At 40.7% G+C, this 15117-nt stretch overlaps 1 protein-coding gene across 11 annotated transcripts in view; it reads left to right on the top strand.

Moving 5' to 3' along the window:
* The window catches only part of PER2 (period circadian regulator 2), a 49009-nt gene extending 43318 nt beyond the window's left edge, over positions 1-5691 (top strand). For all 11 annotated transcript variants that reach the window (XM_068145440.1, XM_068145449.1, XM_068145448.1 and 8 more), the window contains 3 exons: positions 148-340; positions 2013-2163; positions 3214-5691. In XM_068145440.1, the coding sequence (XP_068001541.1) occupies positions 148-340; positions 2013-2163; positions 3214-3363 (494 nt within the window). In that variant the 3' untranslated portion in view covers positions 3364-5691. The remainder of the gene's footprint in view (positions 1-147; positions 341-2012; positions 2164-3213) is intronic.
* Positions 5692-15117: the final 9426 nt, after the last annotated feature.

The following is a 15117-nucleotide window of genomic DNA, read 5'->3' as shown; positions in this document are numbered from 1 at the left end:
GGGTGGAAGTTCCCTCTTTTAAAAAGTGAAGCAAAGGAGTTGTTGTATTTATATCTTCAGTCCTCTTTAATCATCTTTATTTTGAGAAGCATTTGGATAACCTGTTTTTGACAACTTATAACAAAACTTTAACATTTCTTTTTAAAGGCAGTAGTGAAACTAGTCATACCAGCAAATACTTTGGGAGCATAGATTCCTCAGAAAATCATCATAAAACCAAAATGAAGGCAGAAATGGAAGAAAGTGAGCACTTCATAAAATACGTTCTTCAGGATCCTATATGGCTTTTGATGGCAAACACAGATGACACTGTTATGATGACTTACCAGATACCTTCACGGTAATTCCCATGTCATTGTCCTTCATGACCTGTATATATCTACCAAAGGCCAGATACTGAGATAGATTTGTATGTGTCTCAACAGAAATAGATTAGTTTTATTGTTTAGCTTACTGTCAGGAAGAACTCTTGCAATTTTTCATCTTTCCTATACTACATACTTGCTGGAAGTCCTTGTAATCTGATAATAGATCCTGGCAAGTATGCTTAGATCTAATGATGGTCTCTAGCATGGATAATCTATGCCCCCTGGCCATTGTTCTTGAGATGCCACATTGAGTGGCACACAGCCTTCTTTGCCTTATGTGTTTTTTTCCTGGGTTCCTAACTTCCACATGTATGCTTCTCTCCATAAACTCCCATTCAAATAGGGCAGGGAAGTAGGAGGCTAAAATCATAAGATTTTGAATAGAAAAAACTTCCTTTAAAAAAATAATTAATAATCCTGAAGGTGTTTAAAAGCTGAGTAGTTGTTGTGGTGCTTAGGGACATAGTTTAGCGGTGGCCTCGTTGTGCTGGGTAAATGGTTAGACTTGCTGATCTTAAAGGTCTCTTCCAATCAAAGTGATTCTGTGAGTTTGTAACAGCAAAGAGGAGGTATAAAGGAGAAGGGGTGTCCACTCTGCAGAATTAAAAAAACAAAGGAAAAAAGTCATTTTGTTTATATCTCTTGGGAGCAGTGAATGGTATTTTGAAAGGAATAGAGCTTTTCAGTAAAGACAAATCTTTTGAAAGGGAAGGAGAGCAATCTTTCAGTATACAGAAGCACAGGGATGATGGGGGGGGGGAAAAATAGAGAACACACTGTAAGAACTTCAGATTTTTTTCCCTAGGTTTAAAAACACCATGGCATTCCTCAGTTTTTGTAGCCTGAAGGGTTATCAACTAGAGATGGGAATTCCAGTGACTGTAAGAGTACCAAGGCCTGCCAAAAAGAATCTAGTTAAAAACAGGAGTATTTATGCAAGTTAAGCTCACTGTCAGAGCATGATGCCCAGGAAGGGAAGTGTAAAGCCAGCCTGTTCTTAGGTGCACTGTAAGGACCAGAAATAGTACTGGGTTTCTTGATTACTATTGTCATCTTTTATAGATAAATACAGCTTATAAATGTTTGGGGGGGGGGGGGGGGCTTATTTTGAAGTTTCTGAACCCAGGTGGAGTACTGGGAGGGGGAGAAGTTTGGCTGCTGGAATAGAGCAGTGTTTTCTAAATCTCTTCCTCTCAGTCCTGAAGTTTAATCTGTCCTTGATGACTTTCTTAAATGTGTCTCTCTAGTTCTGCTTTAGTATTTCATATGTGCATCTAGTGTCTGTTTTGGATTGTCCTCCCAGTGAAGGGGGATTTGGAACCTACTGCTGCAGTAGCAGCAAATGGGAGCTGGAGCTTGTGTTGGTTTCTCACCAGTGGTGCTGCCTGAATTGCTCTAAGAAACTGTCGTCACTGAAAGAATCTGAAAAGATAGTGAGCCAGCAGAGATGCATTAAAGTTGTCTGCAAATACAGAATGCTGTTGAAATAATCACACTTCATTTTCTTCTAATACTAGATTTGTAAGCTTAACATTCCAGAACAAAAATAGTCTTTAAAAATGTTAGTATTCAACTGTGTAATCTTATGTAGGCATAGAGCCTAGAAATTGTTGAAGCTCAGTTTTTAAATGCATTTTATTTCAGAGATTTGGAAACAGTTTTAAAAGAAGATAAGCAGAAGTTAAAGCAAATGCAGAAACTACAGCCAAAATTTACAGAAGAACAAAAAAGAGAGCTCATTGAAGTTCATCCGTGGATCCAGCAAGGTGGACTGCCAAAAACTGTTGCTAATTCTGTAAGTTTAAATGAGTGAGTGAGTGTTGCATGTGTAACTGTGCTTAAATTGTTAGCTGCCAAAGTTACACTTTTACATTCCTGTTGTATGAAAGCTTAATCAATTATGCAAGGGAAAAATTAATTCAAAGTCCAATACAGTGGTTTCTGGCTTGATCTAATTTATCCTAAGTCTTCTTTCCAACAGGAAAGTTTAAGTGCTGGTGATTAATGTAAGAGAAATAGTCTTCCTTTTTGTACATTCACAGATATCTGTTTGAAATCCTTTATCAACACAGCCAGAAACTTCACTACGTGGAAATCTCTTTTGAGCATAGAAATTTATGCCCATGAATTCCTAGAAAGTGCAGAATTAATGGGGATACAGTGTTCCTTCTTTCTATCAGACTTCACATGCAGGATTTTCCATTGCCTTGATTCCACAAGTGGATTAAAGGCTTGAAAAGCAAGAAAACAAACAAAGAAGCAAAAAACCCCAACAACAAACAAACAAAACACCAGAAGAACCCGAAACAAAATGTCCTTGCAGTTTTAATGTCTGTATTTTACTTACATACCTAATTGCATTCTCTCTTCCCTAAGCTTTCCATCACTTGTACCTTTTTTGCACATAAATTACCAAATGCAGAGACTCATTCTACATGAGTGTTTCAAAATTCAGTGTAACAGAATTTCAGTGGAATCCTAATCCTGATGTTAATGTTCCTGCAACACTAATCCTATAGCGCTCATCTTGTGTAAGTCTACAGTTTATTCTGTCTGCAGTGAGCATGAACATAATTACAGCAGGGTTAGCCATCAAATGGAGGAAAAGGTGATTGAAAGTGCACATAAAATGTCAACATTCTAGATGATTGATGACATAACTGCTTCTAACAGATTTGCTACATGTTATAAAATGATTGTGTGGGAGAATTGGAGATTAGAATGTGTCTGGTGGTTGCAGCACAGATATAAAGGTTACTTAGAAATCAGGGAATCACATGCAAAAGCACTGTTTGGAAAAGCTTTTTTTCTTTAACTATGACTGCTTCTATAATTTTCTTTTTAGGAATGTATTTTTTGTGAGGACAATATACAGAGCAATTTTTATACTTCATATGATGAAGAAATCCATGAAATGGACCTTAATGAAATGATTGAAGAGAGTGGAGAAAACAACTTGGTCTCCCTGAGTCAAGTCAGTGAAGAACAAACATAGCCTTTGAGCCTGTTGTTTCAAAAGCTGCTTCAAAACTACAGCGACGATCCACAAAGGTTTTACTCTTGAATCCAGCAAGATGAATCCAGTTCACAAACACAAGTGTGTTTTTCTTGCTCTGGAAGAGTCCTTCGTGAATGAATCTCTTTTTAAATGGTGGCAATCTCTTCCCAGTAAGGACATTGTTGAAGATGGTATAGCTTTTCTTTAAAAAAAAAAAGACAGACTTCTATTTTGCACTTACATGCCTCAAGTATTTCTTTATGAACTATAGAAACTTTCCATTGATGCCTACTGGTTTTTTTGTAGAGTGGGTTCATGAAAATCCCCTTACGTACATACGGTTCTTCAAATCTCCTTTTGGCAATGAGTCAGTGTATAAATTGTTCTAGCAGTTTTGCCTAGTGGCCCTTCAGCATTGTTCTAGTATTCGAAGTGGTTCAGCATAGTAGGAGAAATAACCTTCAAGCAAATCAATTTTCACTTGCCCTTCTCATACCAGCTGATCCCATCCTCTTTGTTTATTTCATACAGTTTTGAATGTAAGAACCTTTTTTTTGTCTAAGAGAAATGTGGAACTGATTTTGTAAGATGGTCTTGAGTTAAAATCCTATGTGAAGGTGTAAGACCACATGGAGGAGTGCTGACAGCCTTGTAGCCTTCTATTTAAATGGACACTGCAGTACTATGAACTGTTTGTTACCTTGAAACATAATTTCTGAGAATTTATACATGAGAGATCTTTATGTTTAAAAGATTCGAAAAACTGAGGCCACAGAGGATGACTGAGTGTGCTCCAGTGACTGTTAGACAAGGCTTGGTATAACTTAACCTTTGTTCCTGGTTTGTACTGTCAGTGGGTTGGCCACTAGTTTTTCCTGTGTTGCTAAACAAATGTCAAACCTTGTATGTGACAAGAGGGGATTGGGTGTTTCTTGTCAGTTGAAGATAGTTCTTAAAGTGATTTTGAGAACAGCATTGACTTTCACTATATTTGAATTGCATAATCTAAAACTTAATGTGGCTGGAATCTTTCGCTGTCAAGGATTTAATTTCAATGCCTCTGAGATTGTGTTGACTTGAATATGTGTACTTTCCGTTCTTGTGCTGTTTATACGTGTTGGATGTGGGGAAAAGAACACAGAAGAGCAACTCTGCTATATTGATTAGTTGAAAGGACATTCAGGTGCAGTATTGCCAGATGTCAGCCATAAGTCTTGAGGTGAAAAAAAAAAGGAGAAATTCAATTAACTTTGTCTTAACATATTTTTAATGGAAAGCATTTATCTTTTTCATTAGGATACCATTTCTATTCACTGAATTTTAGGGTGATTTTCATTCTATAAAAGTACTCCTCTTTGCATACAAAGGGGACGTGAAGCCAGGTCTGACGCCACCAAAACCACGCAGAAGTGATTGGTGTTTGCTCAGTGTAAGAAATTTGCGTGGAGTAATTGGTTATTAATTGGACAGTGTCTCAAGGAAACTTGCATTGGAGACAGGTTCTGCAGGTAGTGTGTGAACTTGTGAAGCAAGCAGAATCACAAACGAAGAAATAAATATCTGAAGCGTAGCGTGAAGCACAACCCAGCGAGATCTGGTTCCTGTCTTTAGTAGTTTAGCAAGGTCAGACTTCAATATCTGTAAATATAAACCGAGTGAGACATATTCAAATGTGGGTGTCCAAGTCTGATGTATTAAATGTTTTCATCATAAATGGAGCCAGTGCAGCTATACCAACATATTGAACATACATCATTTTCACATGTGAACAGAGATAAGTTTCAATCGGACCAGGGGTTTGGGAAAAATAAAAGCTTTATATAAAGGAGTGCATCATAAGCATACAAATTATTTTCAGGGACTTCTCAAATACTTCAAACTTCTTTGCTTTTAGCATGCTTCTTTTTTTTTTTAAATATACTTTATGCTGGTTTTGTTTTCATTTTTTCCTTTTTCTTTATTCTTCAATGACCATCTTGTAACTCTTAACTTAGTGAAAGGAAGAGAAAAGTATATTTAGAGCATTTTGTGGATGTGCTTACTTATGGACTTAATCTTGCATCCTTAAAGTGTTTGCATTTACAGGGTGGTATTAAAATATTTTCCTGTAACTTTAAATCTACATGCCTCCATTTATAGATAAGATTCTGAAGCTGTAATTTTTCCAAACTGTTGTAAGATGACTTATTTGTGATGACACTTTGTCAACATGTCAACAATGTTTTCTGTACACTGTGCAATATATATTTTGGGTTTTGCCACTTGTGACTAATTTTTATGACTTTGCTTTTTAGAAAACTGGTAAATAAAACAGATATATTTTTAGTTGCCTCTTTTTTTTTTTGTTCCTTTTGTTCCTTGCTCCATGGAAGCAAAACCAAGAGTGTGTTGCTAACAGCATGCGAAGTGGTATTTCGCTGTGAAGTTAGTTGTGGCTTACTGTCCTGAAGTAGAGTGTTTGCCAGTTTGTGTGACCTGTAAGTTTAGTGGTCAAATGGAAATTGAGCCTTTATAGTGACTAGTCATTGTGAAAACATGTGCAAATTTACTACCTGTAAGAGCCTGTGCAGCTGAGTTGTGTGTCCTTCAAAACCACCTGAAGACACATTGTATGTCCTTTTTGCCATGTTTAGTGTCAGCTATGGATGCCTTTACTCCTGCAGCCCTCTCTGCTTTCATACTGGTAGCATAAAGGTAGAGAATTCCCATTATGGCCTTTTGAGTTTGCTTTTCATAGTGGTTATTGGCTGGCTGTTGTGGGGTGTTGTGTCTTCAGGAGATTGATGGAACTCATTAAGCTAGTGTTCTTTCCTAGGGTTTTATACTCTGGGTGGAGAAAGTGGGGTGGCTTGAAGATATCTGCTTTCAGTGATGTAGTAGTGCTGCTTTGGATTGCCCCTCCAGTTTAGGAGATACTTGGGTTATAAGGCTCATTAGGTGTGTTTTCCCCATTGCTCTGTGTTTTGAGAGGTTTGTGTTCTGTTGTTGTGGCTTTTTAAAAAGGAAAGCAAAGCTACAGACAAAGCACACACCCTCCCCCCCCAAAGAACCCCCACAAAAACAAGCCCAGACAAAACACCCCCAAACAACCAAAAATCCCGAGCAATGTAGTGTGAACTCTTACATTTTGTCGTGAGGGACCCAGGTATTTCTGTACCTCAAAACAGGTCACGCAAGTGAAGTGCCTTCACACCAAGGGTAGAACTGTAGTGCCGTGCGCTCTCTTGATGAGGCATGCATTTTAATGCATACTTGTTCTATATATCATCCAAATCACTTCAAAGTCTTCTGAACTGACTCTAAATCCATGAGCAGCAATGTATACGTGAGATCTGAAAACACTTTCATCCTAATGGCCCCTTGGTTCCTTGCTTAGCTGAAGGTGCAGAGGAGAGATGTTTTGACCAAGAAGTATACTGGACTTCAAGGGCCACGCAGGGTATCCCTGTGAATCTGTAGAGAAGGTGGTGTGCTAGAATTTGCATGTAAGTTTTGACAGTTGGTACATAGCATGAGGAGAACAAATTACCAGGTAATGTTTCATGGTTATTTCTACCCCCAGTAACATTTTGTAGTCATAAGTGTAATGAGTGTGAAGTTAAATATGGCTTCAGGTATTCGTGTACTCCTTGGTGATGTGCTTTCTGTCAGCACTGGAAGGTAATGACTTGCTTCAGCTGCAGAGCTGTTGGGAGCAGCCTTTGTCAGTTTCTCCCACCTCAGCAGCCCCTAGGCGTCACTGGTGTCTTGTGATTGTGTTTGGTGACTTTGACTCTTCTCTTCCTTCTGTCCAGCTTCCTGTGTTCTGGGGCTATTGAGTTTGTGAGGACATTATTTGATGGAAAAGCTGTAGCTTGATTTGCAAATAAGATGATGGTAAAATTCCCAATGAAGACCTGTTGGCCCAGTGGTAGTGAACACAAATAGAAACTTTCTGCTTGGAAGAGGGAGGTGAACTACTGAAAAGCATTGAATTTTAGGCTGCTTAACAGCTGCCACAAATCTGGTGGGGAAAAAATGCTCTCCTCACTGAGAACTCAGATCTCTGTTCTTTTCTGAGGTAAGGTCTGCTGCTTTTCCCTCCTCTTGTCACCAGCTGACTCCCTTTTTGAGGTAAGGTCTGCTGCTTTTCCCTTCTCTTGTCACTGGCTGACTCCCTTTGAACTTTCCTGTGCTTTATATTGTTTATTACTTTGTCTTTTGCATAGAGGGAACTTTCAAAAAACAACAAACCAACAATGAACAAACACCAAAGCAAGCCTGGAAACCAGAAAACAGAGGAATTCAATCATGAAAGTGCTGGATGAATTTAGCAAATGCATTTCTCTAGTTTGCTTTACTCCTTAATTTTCCTAGCTGCGGGAAACAGAAGAATTGTCAGCGGCTTGCTCTTACCTCTGCTCCGATCCAGATGCTTGCTGGGACTGGTGAGGCTCAGTTCTGCTGAGCCCTGGGGAGACAGACTCAGTTCCTCCAGCCTTCCAGGTGAGAGCCTCATCCCTGGTATGGGTTGTACACTGGCATTTATGGTAATGGTTTAATCTGAACCATCTGCCCTTCCTCTGCTATGGCTTGTGCACCTCTCCAGCTCGTAAGCATAGGCAGTTCTGTTGGGAGCTTGCACACAGCTGCTGGGAGTGTCAGGATGCAAGCAGATACATAAGGTGGGCTCAGTGTTCTTGTGTGTTAATAAACTTTTGCCACCACCCTTAACTTCCACTTTTAATTTGGAATACTGACAAATCTGTCTTCCTATAGTGTGAAAACCATTGTTTGGTTTGGTTTGTGTTGTTGCATGGTTCTCCATTTCTAAGCTGGGTAAAACCAGAGGTTTGTGATTAAAATTGTTCAAGTTGCAGAGTCAGTTTGTGCTGAGCAAGTAGGAGTGGCAAGAGCTACAATGTAGGGGTACTGCAGCTTCTAGAGTCTTAAAATACTTCCCCCACCCCTGCAGCAACACAAAAGTCTAAGAAATAAAGTAACATCTTGGTCTATTTCCCTTGTATCAACAGAACGTGTGTAACTTACCATCCCTTATTTTAGTGTCAGATAGCATTTAAGTGAACTTTGTTGTATCCTTTTGTTGTGCAATATAACAACTGACTGCTAGAATTGTTTCTTTTCCTGTTTGGGCTAAATGGGGCTTTGATTTGGGAGAGGGGGAGAATTAATTGAAGGGAAAAAAAAAAAGGTGGAATTGGAGGGAAAAAGTCTGTATCAAGGTATGAAACCCAGAGTGACCTGAAGCCTTTCTGGCTGCAGGATGATCTCTGGGATGGATGTGGAAGGCTTGCTCACAACCCCAGCCCTGGAACTGAGCTCCATTATCTCTAGGTTACTCAGTCTGCCTTCAGGTCTTCATACAGAGATTCAGTCACCAGCCTGGGGCCAAAAGCAGCATCTTAAGTATTGCAAGTTGTGCATTTGAAGAGCCATATGGTGTGACACAACACAGAAGTGACGATGTGAAGAATGTGGCAATGGGGAGTTATTTCTGGTGTCTGTAAGCAGTTGTCTTTACCCGCCCCTCATGTTTTTGTGTTCTAGAGAGCTGCTGCCTGCCAATGAATAGTGAAGATTCTGTTCTAGCTGCTTGGTTCAGGGCCAGGAGGGAAGACAAGGACAGGGAGGAGTGCCTGCTGTCCAGAGATGATTTCTAGGAAGATGCGTACTGCTTCCTACACTCCATCTCCCTGCTCAAGCTGAAGGCTGGAAGACTTTTGTGCGCTATTGGTTGCCTTGAAATTCTCTTTTGCCTCCCCTGCTTCCAGAGACAAGTATTTTAAAAAACCCCAAAAAACAAACAAACTAAAAGGTCTGGAATTGTGCAGAGGTTTGCAACTGCTGAAATCGCATGGCAGTAAGGAAGCGTAAAGAACTAGGGAATTCTTTTCCCATTGCCCTTAATTATGCGTATAACGATTACCCAACTTCTTCAACTGGAGGATTCTAAAGCTTTGGATGTGGTCAGGCAGTTCATTTAGTATTCTTCTAGTCACCTTGTGCTCCATGAGCAGTGAATTTAAATGAGATCAACTGTAAAGACCTGATTACAAAAGCACTTGCGCACATCGCTGTTTTGTTAGTCCTAGCAGTCCACCTAAGAGCCCTTCCCTGTATGTGTTCTGCCACTGTGAGATGATGCTTCAGTCTTAAACCACCAATTGCTGGAAATCCTGTTCTTTGGGGGTTTGAGGAACATCTGTATGGGTTTAGAGGGTTTTGTTTGATTGGGTTTGTTTTTGTTTTGTTTGTTGTTAGTTGGTTGGTGGGTTGTGTTTTTCCTAGTTTGGATTGGTTGGTTTCTTTCATTTGTTGGGGGGGGATTGTGGTTTGGGGGTTTGTTTTTTTTTGCTTCAGTTTTTGGTTTTGTTTTTTAGTGGTCTGATGGTCTCCTCGCTAACAAATGAGCAAAAAATAAAGTCTATATCCTAATCCATGTAAACCATTTTATAGTCTGGAATCAATTTCAGAACAACAGCTGAGCCAGACTGCATACTGTAAATGGTTTTACAGATTTCACTGACTGACAGAATTAGTTTGATGGAGTGATATACAACTGCCTTTGTCACCTCATTTAGTGTTCATAGGCTTGTGAAGTTTATGGTGTTAACTCTTTCTCATTACGCTGACAGCAATGGCTTTACAGGTAGAGTCTTTCTGAATGTATTTAACGGGATCAAAGGGTCCAAATGCTCAGGAAGTTGTTGAACAGTGACATAGTGCCTTCCAAGGGGACAAACTGAAGTAATGCAGAGGAAGTTTGGGATATTTGGGCCACCATAATGTAAATCTTCCAAGTGTCTGAAAGAGCCAGCAGTAAATTGGGTCCAGGAAGCAATGGGATCAAATGTGTTTTAAGAATGGTCTATAAATGGGGATGGTATTAACCATGTAGCTGATTTATACAGTCTTAACCTCTTTATTCATGCATTTCCAAAGACAACTTCCGGAATTTTCAGACATAAAATTTGCTACCCAGTTGAGAGGAGGGAGTATGAGAGGGTGAAATCTGTTATTTGCTCTGCAGGAGCGTTCCCAGGAGTGTGGTTACAAACAGCCTTCCCCAAACCTTGCAGACTTCATCAGCACACAGAAGCTGATGGCCAAAACTTACATTTAATTACAGCAGTTTCCTCACAGTATCTACAGCCTTACAAGTGTGGTGTGTTCCATATCTCTAAGCCCCTTAGATAGGGTGGGTTGAACTGTGACACCTGGGCTATATATAGAAGGTGACAGTTTGCTGCTCTGGAAACATTTGGGTTGTTGCACTCTGGTTTGTGATTTTCATGAAAGAATTGGAGGAAGAGCATAACAACACAGCTCCAAAGGGCACTGCCTCGTCTTTGAAATCGCTCAACAGGGCCTTTTTAAAAATAGTTTTATCAAGAGCAAGTGACTATTTTATCTTTCTCTGGGTGAGATGTAGTGCTTCCTTGTCAGGGAGAGAATTTGAGAAAGAGATTAAGAAGAATGTCTCTGAGTCATGTGGGTATTTGGATCTTTAGGAACAGTTTGGTTGGAGACAAAGCGCTGTTAAAATACAGACAGGACGGAAGGCAGAGGGTTAAATCTGTGTGCCTCCATGGGCTGTGACCATAACAAATGAGAAAGTTGTCAAAACACAGAAGGCTGCAATTGCCCTGTGTCTAGACAACAAGGAGGGAAACAAAATATTTGAAGAGGAGAGAAAAGTGATGTTTAAAGCTTTTGGCAAAAGAAGCTGAAGCTGCAGAACCCAACCCCACCAAGTTGTGTGGGCAACTGGGTCCTCTGCTAAGCTACGTTTCCAAGCTGTCAGTCTTGGTACAGGTCTGAACGTTAAGGTAACATTTAGAAACCAAGTCAAAATCCAAATTGTGTGTCCAGACACTTCAGATTTTGGTTTCTGTGGAAAAGGAAAAAAATGAACCCCAAATAGTAATTAGGCTCCTTGAATCCATCTGTGGCTTTATTCAGAGCAATGTGTGAAATAATTTTGTCTAAACAAGTTTCTTAATATAAAATACTCTCTAGAAACAAAGGCAGCAACTGCAAAATATGTAAGAAGTTATGCCCTTTTGTTTCAGGGGACGACCAGGGGAAGTGGAAGCCTTTCCGCTTATGAAGGTGCTGCTTTTGTTTCTGGCTGCTCAAATGCCATGGTTACAAGCATTACAGAAAACAAACCAGTGACACCAGGTAGGCCCTCCCACTATTTTCCAGCAGTCCCTGTTACTTTGCCCCTTAGTGGGTTTCTAGCAGGCAGTGGAACAAGGCTGAATGCTGATGTGTTTCAGGAAAAGAAAGGACCGGATGTAAAAGTCGTCTCCTTTGGGCCAGAGAGATGAATCCTCCCCATTACATTGCAGGATTCTGCTACATCTCTAGGGGAAATGTGTTGTGAGCAACAGTTTTGTTTTGGTTTCTCATCAACCAGCAATTAAGGAAAGGTCAAGACAACCCCCTTAGCTGAAGGCTTCCCCCTCAACTGATAGGTTTCCCCAAAAGTAGTTAGCTGGATCCCCAGCTAAATCCCTTGGCCAGCCATTGCTGTTTTCTTGTGGCAATGACCCTGTGTTACAGTGGACTCACTGTGGTGAATGAGTGTGCTGTGACTGTCTGTATACAAGATTTAAAGTTACTTGATGTGCCATCAAATTAATTCAAGGTGGGAGGTAATAGTTGAGAATTCCCATGGTATAGCCAACACTGCAGGGATCCATTTTCCCAGAGCCAGTATTCTTGGAAGCATGCTACTTGGGAGCAAAAGGGGAAGAACAAAAAGCCCACAACCAAACCAAGAAAATGCTTGAATGCATGTAACTAATCTTTCCTGATCTACATTTTTTTACATGGCACTGATTATGTTTGTTTGCATGTTTAATTTCCCCTCTGGCCTTTGTCATTTCCATCTGTTAACATGCATGTAAATTTAATGCATGCTGAGTCAGAGTGGCCATTCCTAGGCTGACTGAGGAGAACTTGTCTCTAAAGTATTCAGGATTGGATGGGACTTAACAAACCTGTCTGGGTGGCCAAATAAAGCAAAAAAATAGAACATACACATCTGTCATTCACCCTAGATACCTCAATACTCACTATTTATGTCATACCTTAGTGCTTCACTCAAGATCTGAGTTTCAAAATATTTTAATCATAGGAGACCACAGAATGTAAATTTTGAGAAGGTTTTTTGCATCTGAATTGGCCAGTTACACAATAAAAAATCCTGCCTGGAGAGATGTGTGACCAAATCTCTGTTAATGTAATTCTGGAGTGAAATCCAGACTGCATGAATGGAGGGGGGAGTGTCCAGCAGCAGACTTGGTTCTAGCAGAGAGGGGCTTTACTTGCTTTGAGTATACTTGAATCTCATGTGTAATACTAAATGAAGGAGAAGAAACCACTGACTGCATTCAGCAGCAGTCACTCCTGTGACTGGCAGCAAAAGCCAGGGAAGACCTGACAGTTCTGAGTGATGAGGATATGCTCTGCCCCTATAGATTCTCTTCTGGCAATGGGAAAGCCAGGTTGTTTTTCATAAGCTCCTCTGCAGCTTTCCCTCCTGCTTTTATCCATGCTGTAAATGAATTTATTATAACTGCTGTAAATTGCTATGTAACTATGTAAACTCATAAAAGATGCAGGCAATTTGTTGGCAGGCTCCCTTTTTATCTCTTCTTCCCCTGTCAAAAAACCCTGAGATAATACTTTTCCCTTCTTGGTAAAGCCTTGCTTGGAACTATACAAGAGCAAAATGTTAACTGGTGATTGGCACAACAACTGCTGCATTGATTTACTAATATTTTCATTGCATCTTTTAATTATTTTTTGTTTTTAATGAATGAACTTTGAGGTGTCAAGCATGCAGATAGGTATTCCTGCTAGTCACCCCTGGAAGTGCAGCCCCCAGGCCAACTAACAAAAAGCTGAGCGGTAAGAGATTGTGTGCTGCTTTGGGGGTGGGGAGTGGGTGGTGTTTACTTGTTAGAAAAAGGCTACAGTTTCACGAATAGAGGAGTGGTGCTTCTGGGAAGGAACAGAGGTGGGGACAGACTCCTAAGCACGGAGCATCAGGATCTTGGGTTTTGCATTGTATTTTGAAGACTCCCTTTGTCACCGACTGGAGTTTTTGAGCCTTGGAACAACACTAAGGGGGTTCAGTGTTGGCTGAAAGGATGTGAATCACTTTTCCTGCTTCCTACAGCCATTGGAAGTGCAGTGTGTCCTGCTGTCACTGAGTCACTGGGGCTGGCCTGCACTGTGGCAGCCAGCATGGTCACTACTGAGCAGCAGTAGTCAGTGATGCAGATAACACATAGCAGTAGCAGCAAAGCAGCTGTGATGACCTGTTGGCTGCTTGGTTGTCCCTGTTGTCTGTGCGACAGTGCTGCTCTGGGCAACTGCTGCTGTGTGTACAAACAGGGCACCTAAGGTATGTTGTGAGAATAATAGTGCCTTCTGAGTCCCTGTTTTTAAGACCAAGCACATTCAGGAGCTTTGCAAATTATGTGTTGCTTCATATAAAGCTTTTTAGGAGCTAAAGGACCTACTGGGTGCTCTGCATGCATCACAAAGTTCCTGAGGATAGCATTGCTCACTTGTAGGTTGCTGTCATGGACTGAGAACCTGTGCTGGATTTGTAAGAATCCTCTGATTGAGCAGAGGGGTTAAGGAGTGTGAGGATTTGGGCTGCTGTGAGAGTGGTGGTTACTCAGTAGATTTGCTCCAGGATCCTAGATTTTGGTAAGAAGCTGTGTATTCCTGCTGCCTAGGTGAGGGGTTTCAATTACACTTGTCTTCTGACCCCTTAATCTGACCACTTTATGCCCTGTGAAGGCTCACATGTGTGCAATGTAGTCTCAGACTTCTGCTGCTTTGCAAGCATCTGCTGAGGGTCCATTGAGAGGGAAAGGAATCTGTGTGTTGTTTTGCAAAGCAGCAGTGTGTGCGTGTGACCCATGTTGGGGTCAGCCAGGAAGAATGAAGAAGCCCTTGTTTTACAAAGTTGGGTCAGAGATACCAAATTGCATTTGCAGGCCCAAAGGAGGCAAATTTACTGTAACCTTGTGTGATTCAGGCCTTGGTGAGGTATGCAGATACTGTGAAGAACCTCTCCCAGCTTGCTTGATAATGGAGTTGATGTGCATCTTCTGGGCTTTTCTCAGCCTGTGGAACACTGATTGTAAAAGCTGTTGAATGGTGAGAGTAGAATGGATTTTATAGTGACTTCAGTTAGCGTGGTCCACTTCTGGGGAACTCAGTTAAGAGTAGAGAGAATGAAATTCTGTGATGATTCTCAGTCATGGATAGTCCAAAGCAAACACAATGAGGCTTCCACAGGGGGCTGGGAGAAGCTGAAACCCACTTTGAAACAGATCTGAGTGGGCATGCAGTCACTGGGTGATACTCAGTGACTTCCCTTTCCCCCTAATGGAAACATTGTTCTAAGGGTATGTTTAAGTGTGCTATTGTGGTTTTAAATTAGGCTGCTTTACTTTGTACTGAAATGGTCTAGAGTTCAGTTGAGGGTGAACAAATCTGGGCAATTCCTGAAGCTACCTGCAAACATGTTTGAAGATGCCCTAGGTCTGCAATTTTCCAGATGTAAAGAAAACTACTCACCATGCTTTCAACCTGCATTTTAGCCTGAGATCAATGTACAAACTAGAAAACCACAAACTGAGTTAATTTTCTACTTAAGAAATCCAAGGCCAGAAGGGATCAGCTAATACAATTGCTTGTATGTTGTTGTTTTACTAAGTA

This window comes from Melanerpes formicivorus, unplaced genomic scaffold, assembly GCF_026170545.1.
Source record: "Melanerpes formicivorus ecotype bairdi unplaced genomic scaffold, bMelFor1.0.p_v2 SCAF_12, whole genome shotgun sequence".
NCBI lineage: Eukaryota > Metazoa > Chordata > Aves > Piciformes > Picidae > Melanerpes > Melanerpes formicivorus.
This window is presented reverse-complemented; position numbering and strand designations above follow the sequence as displayed.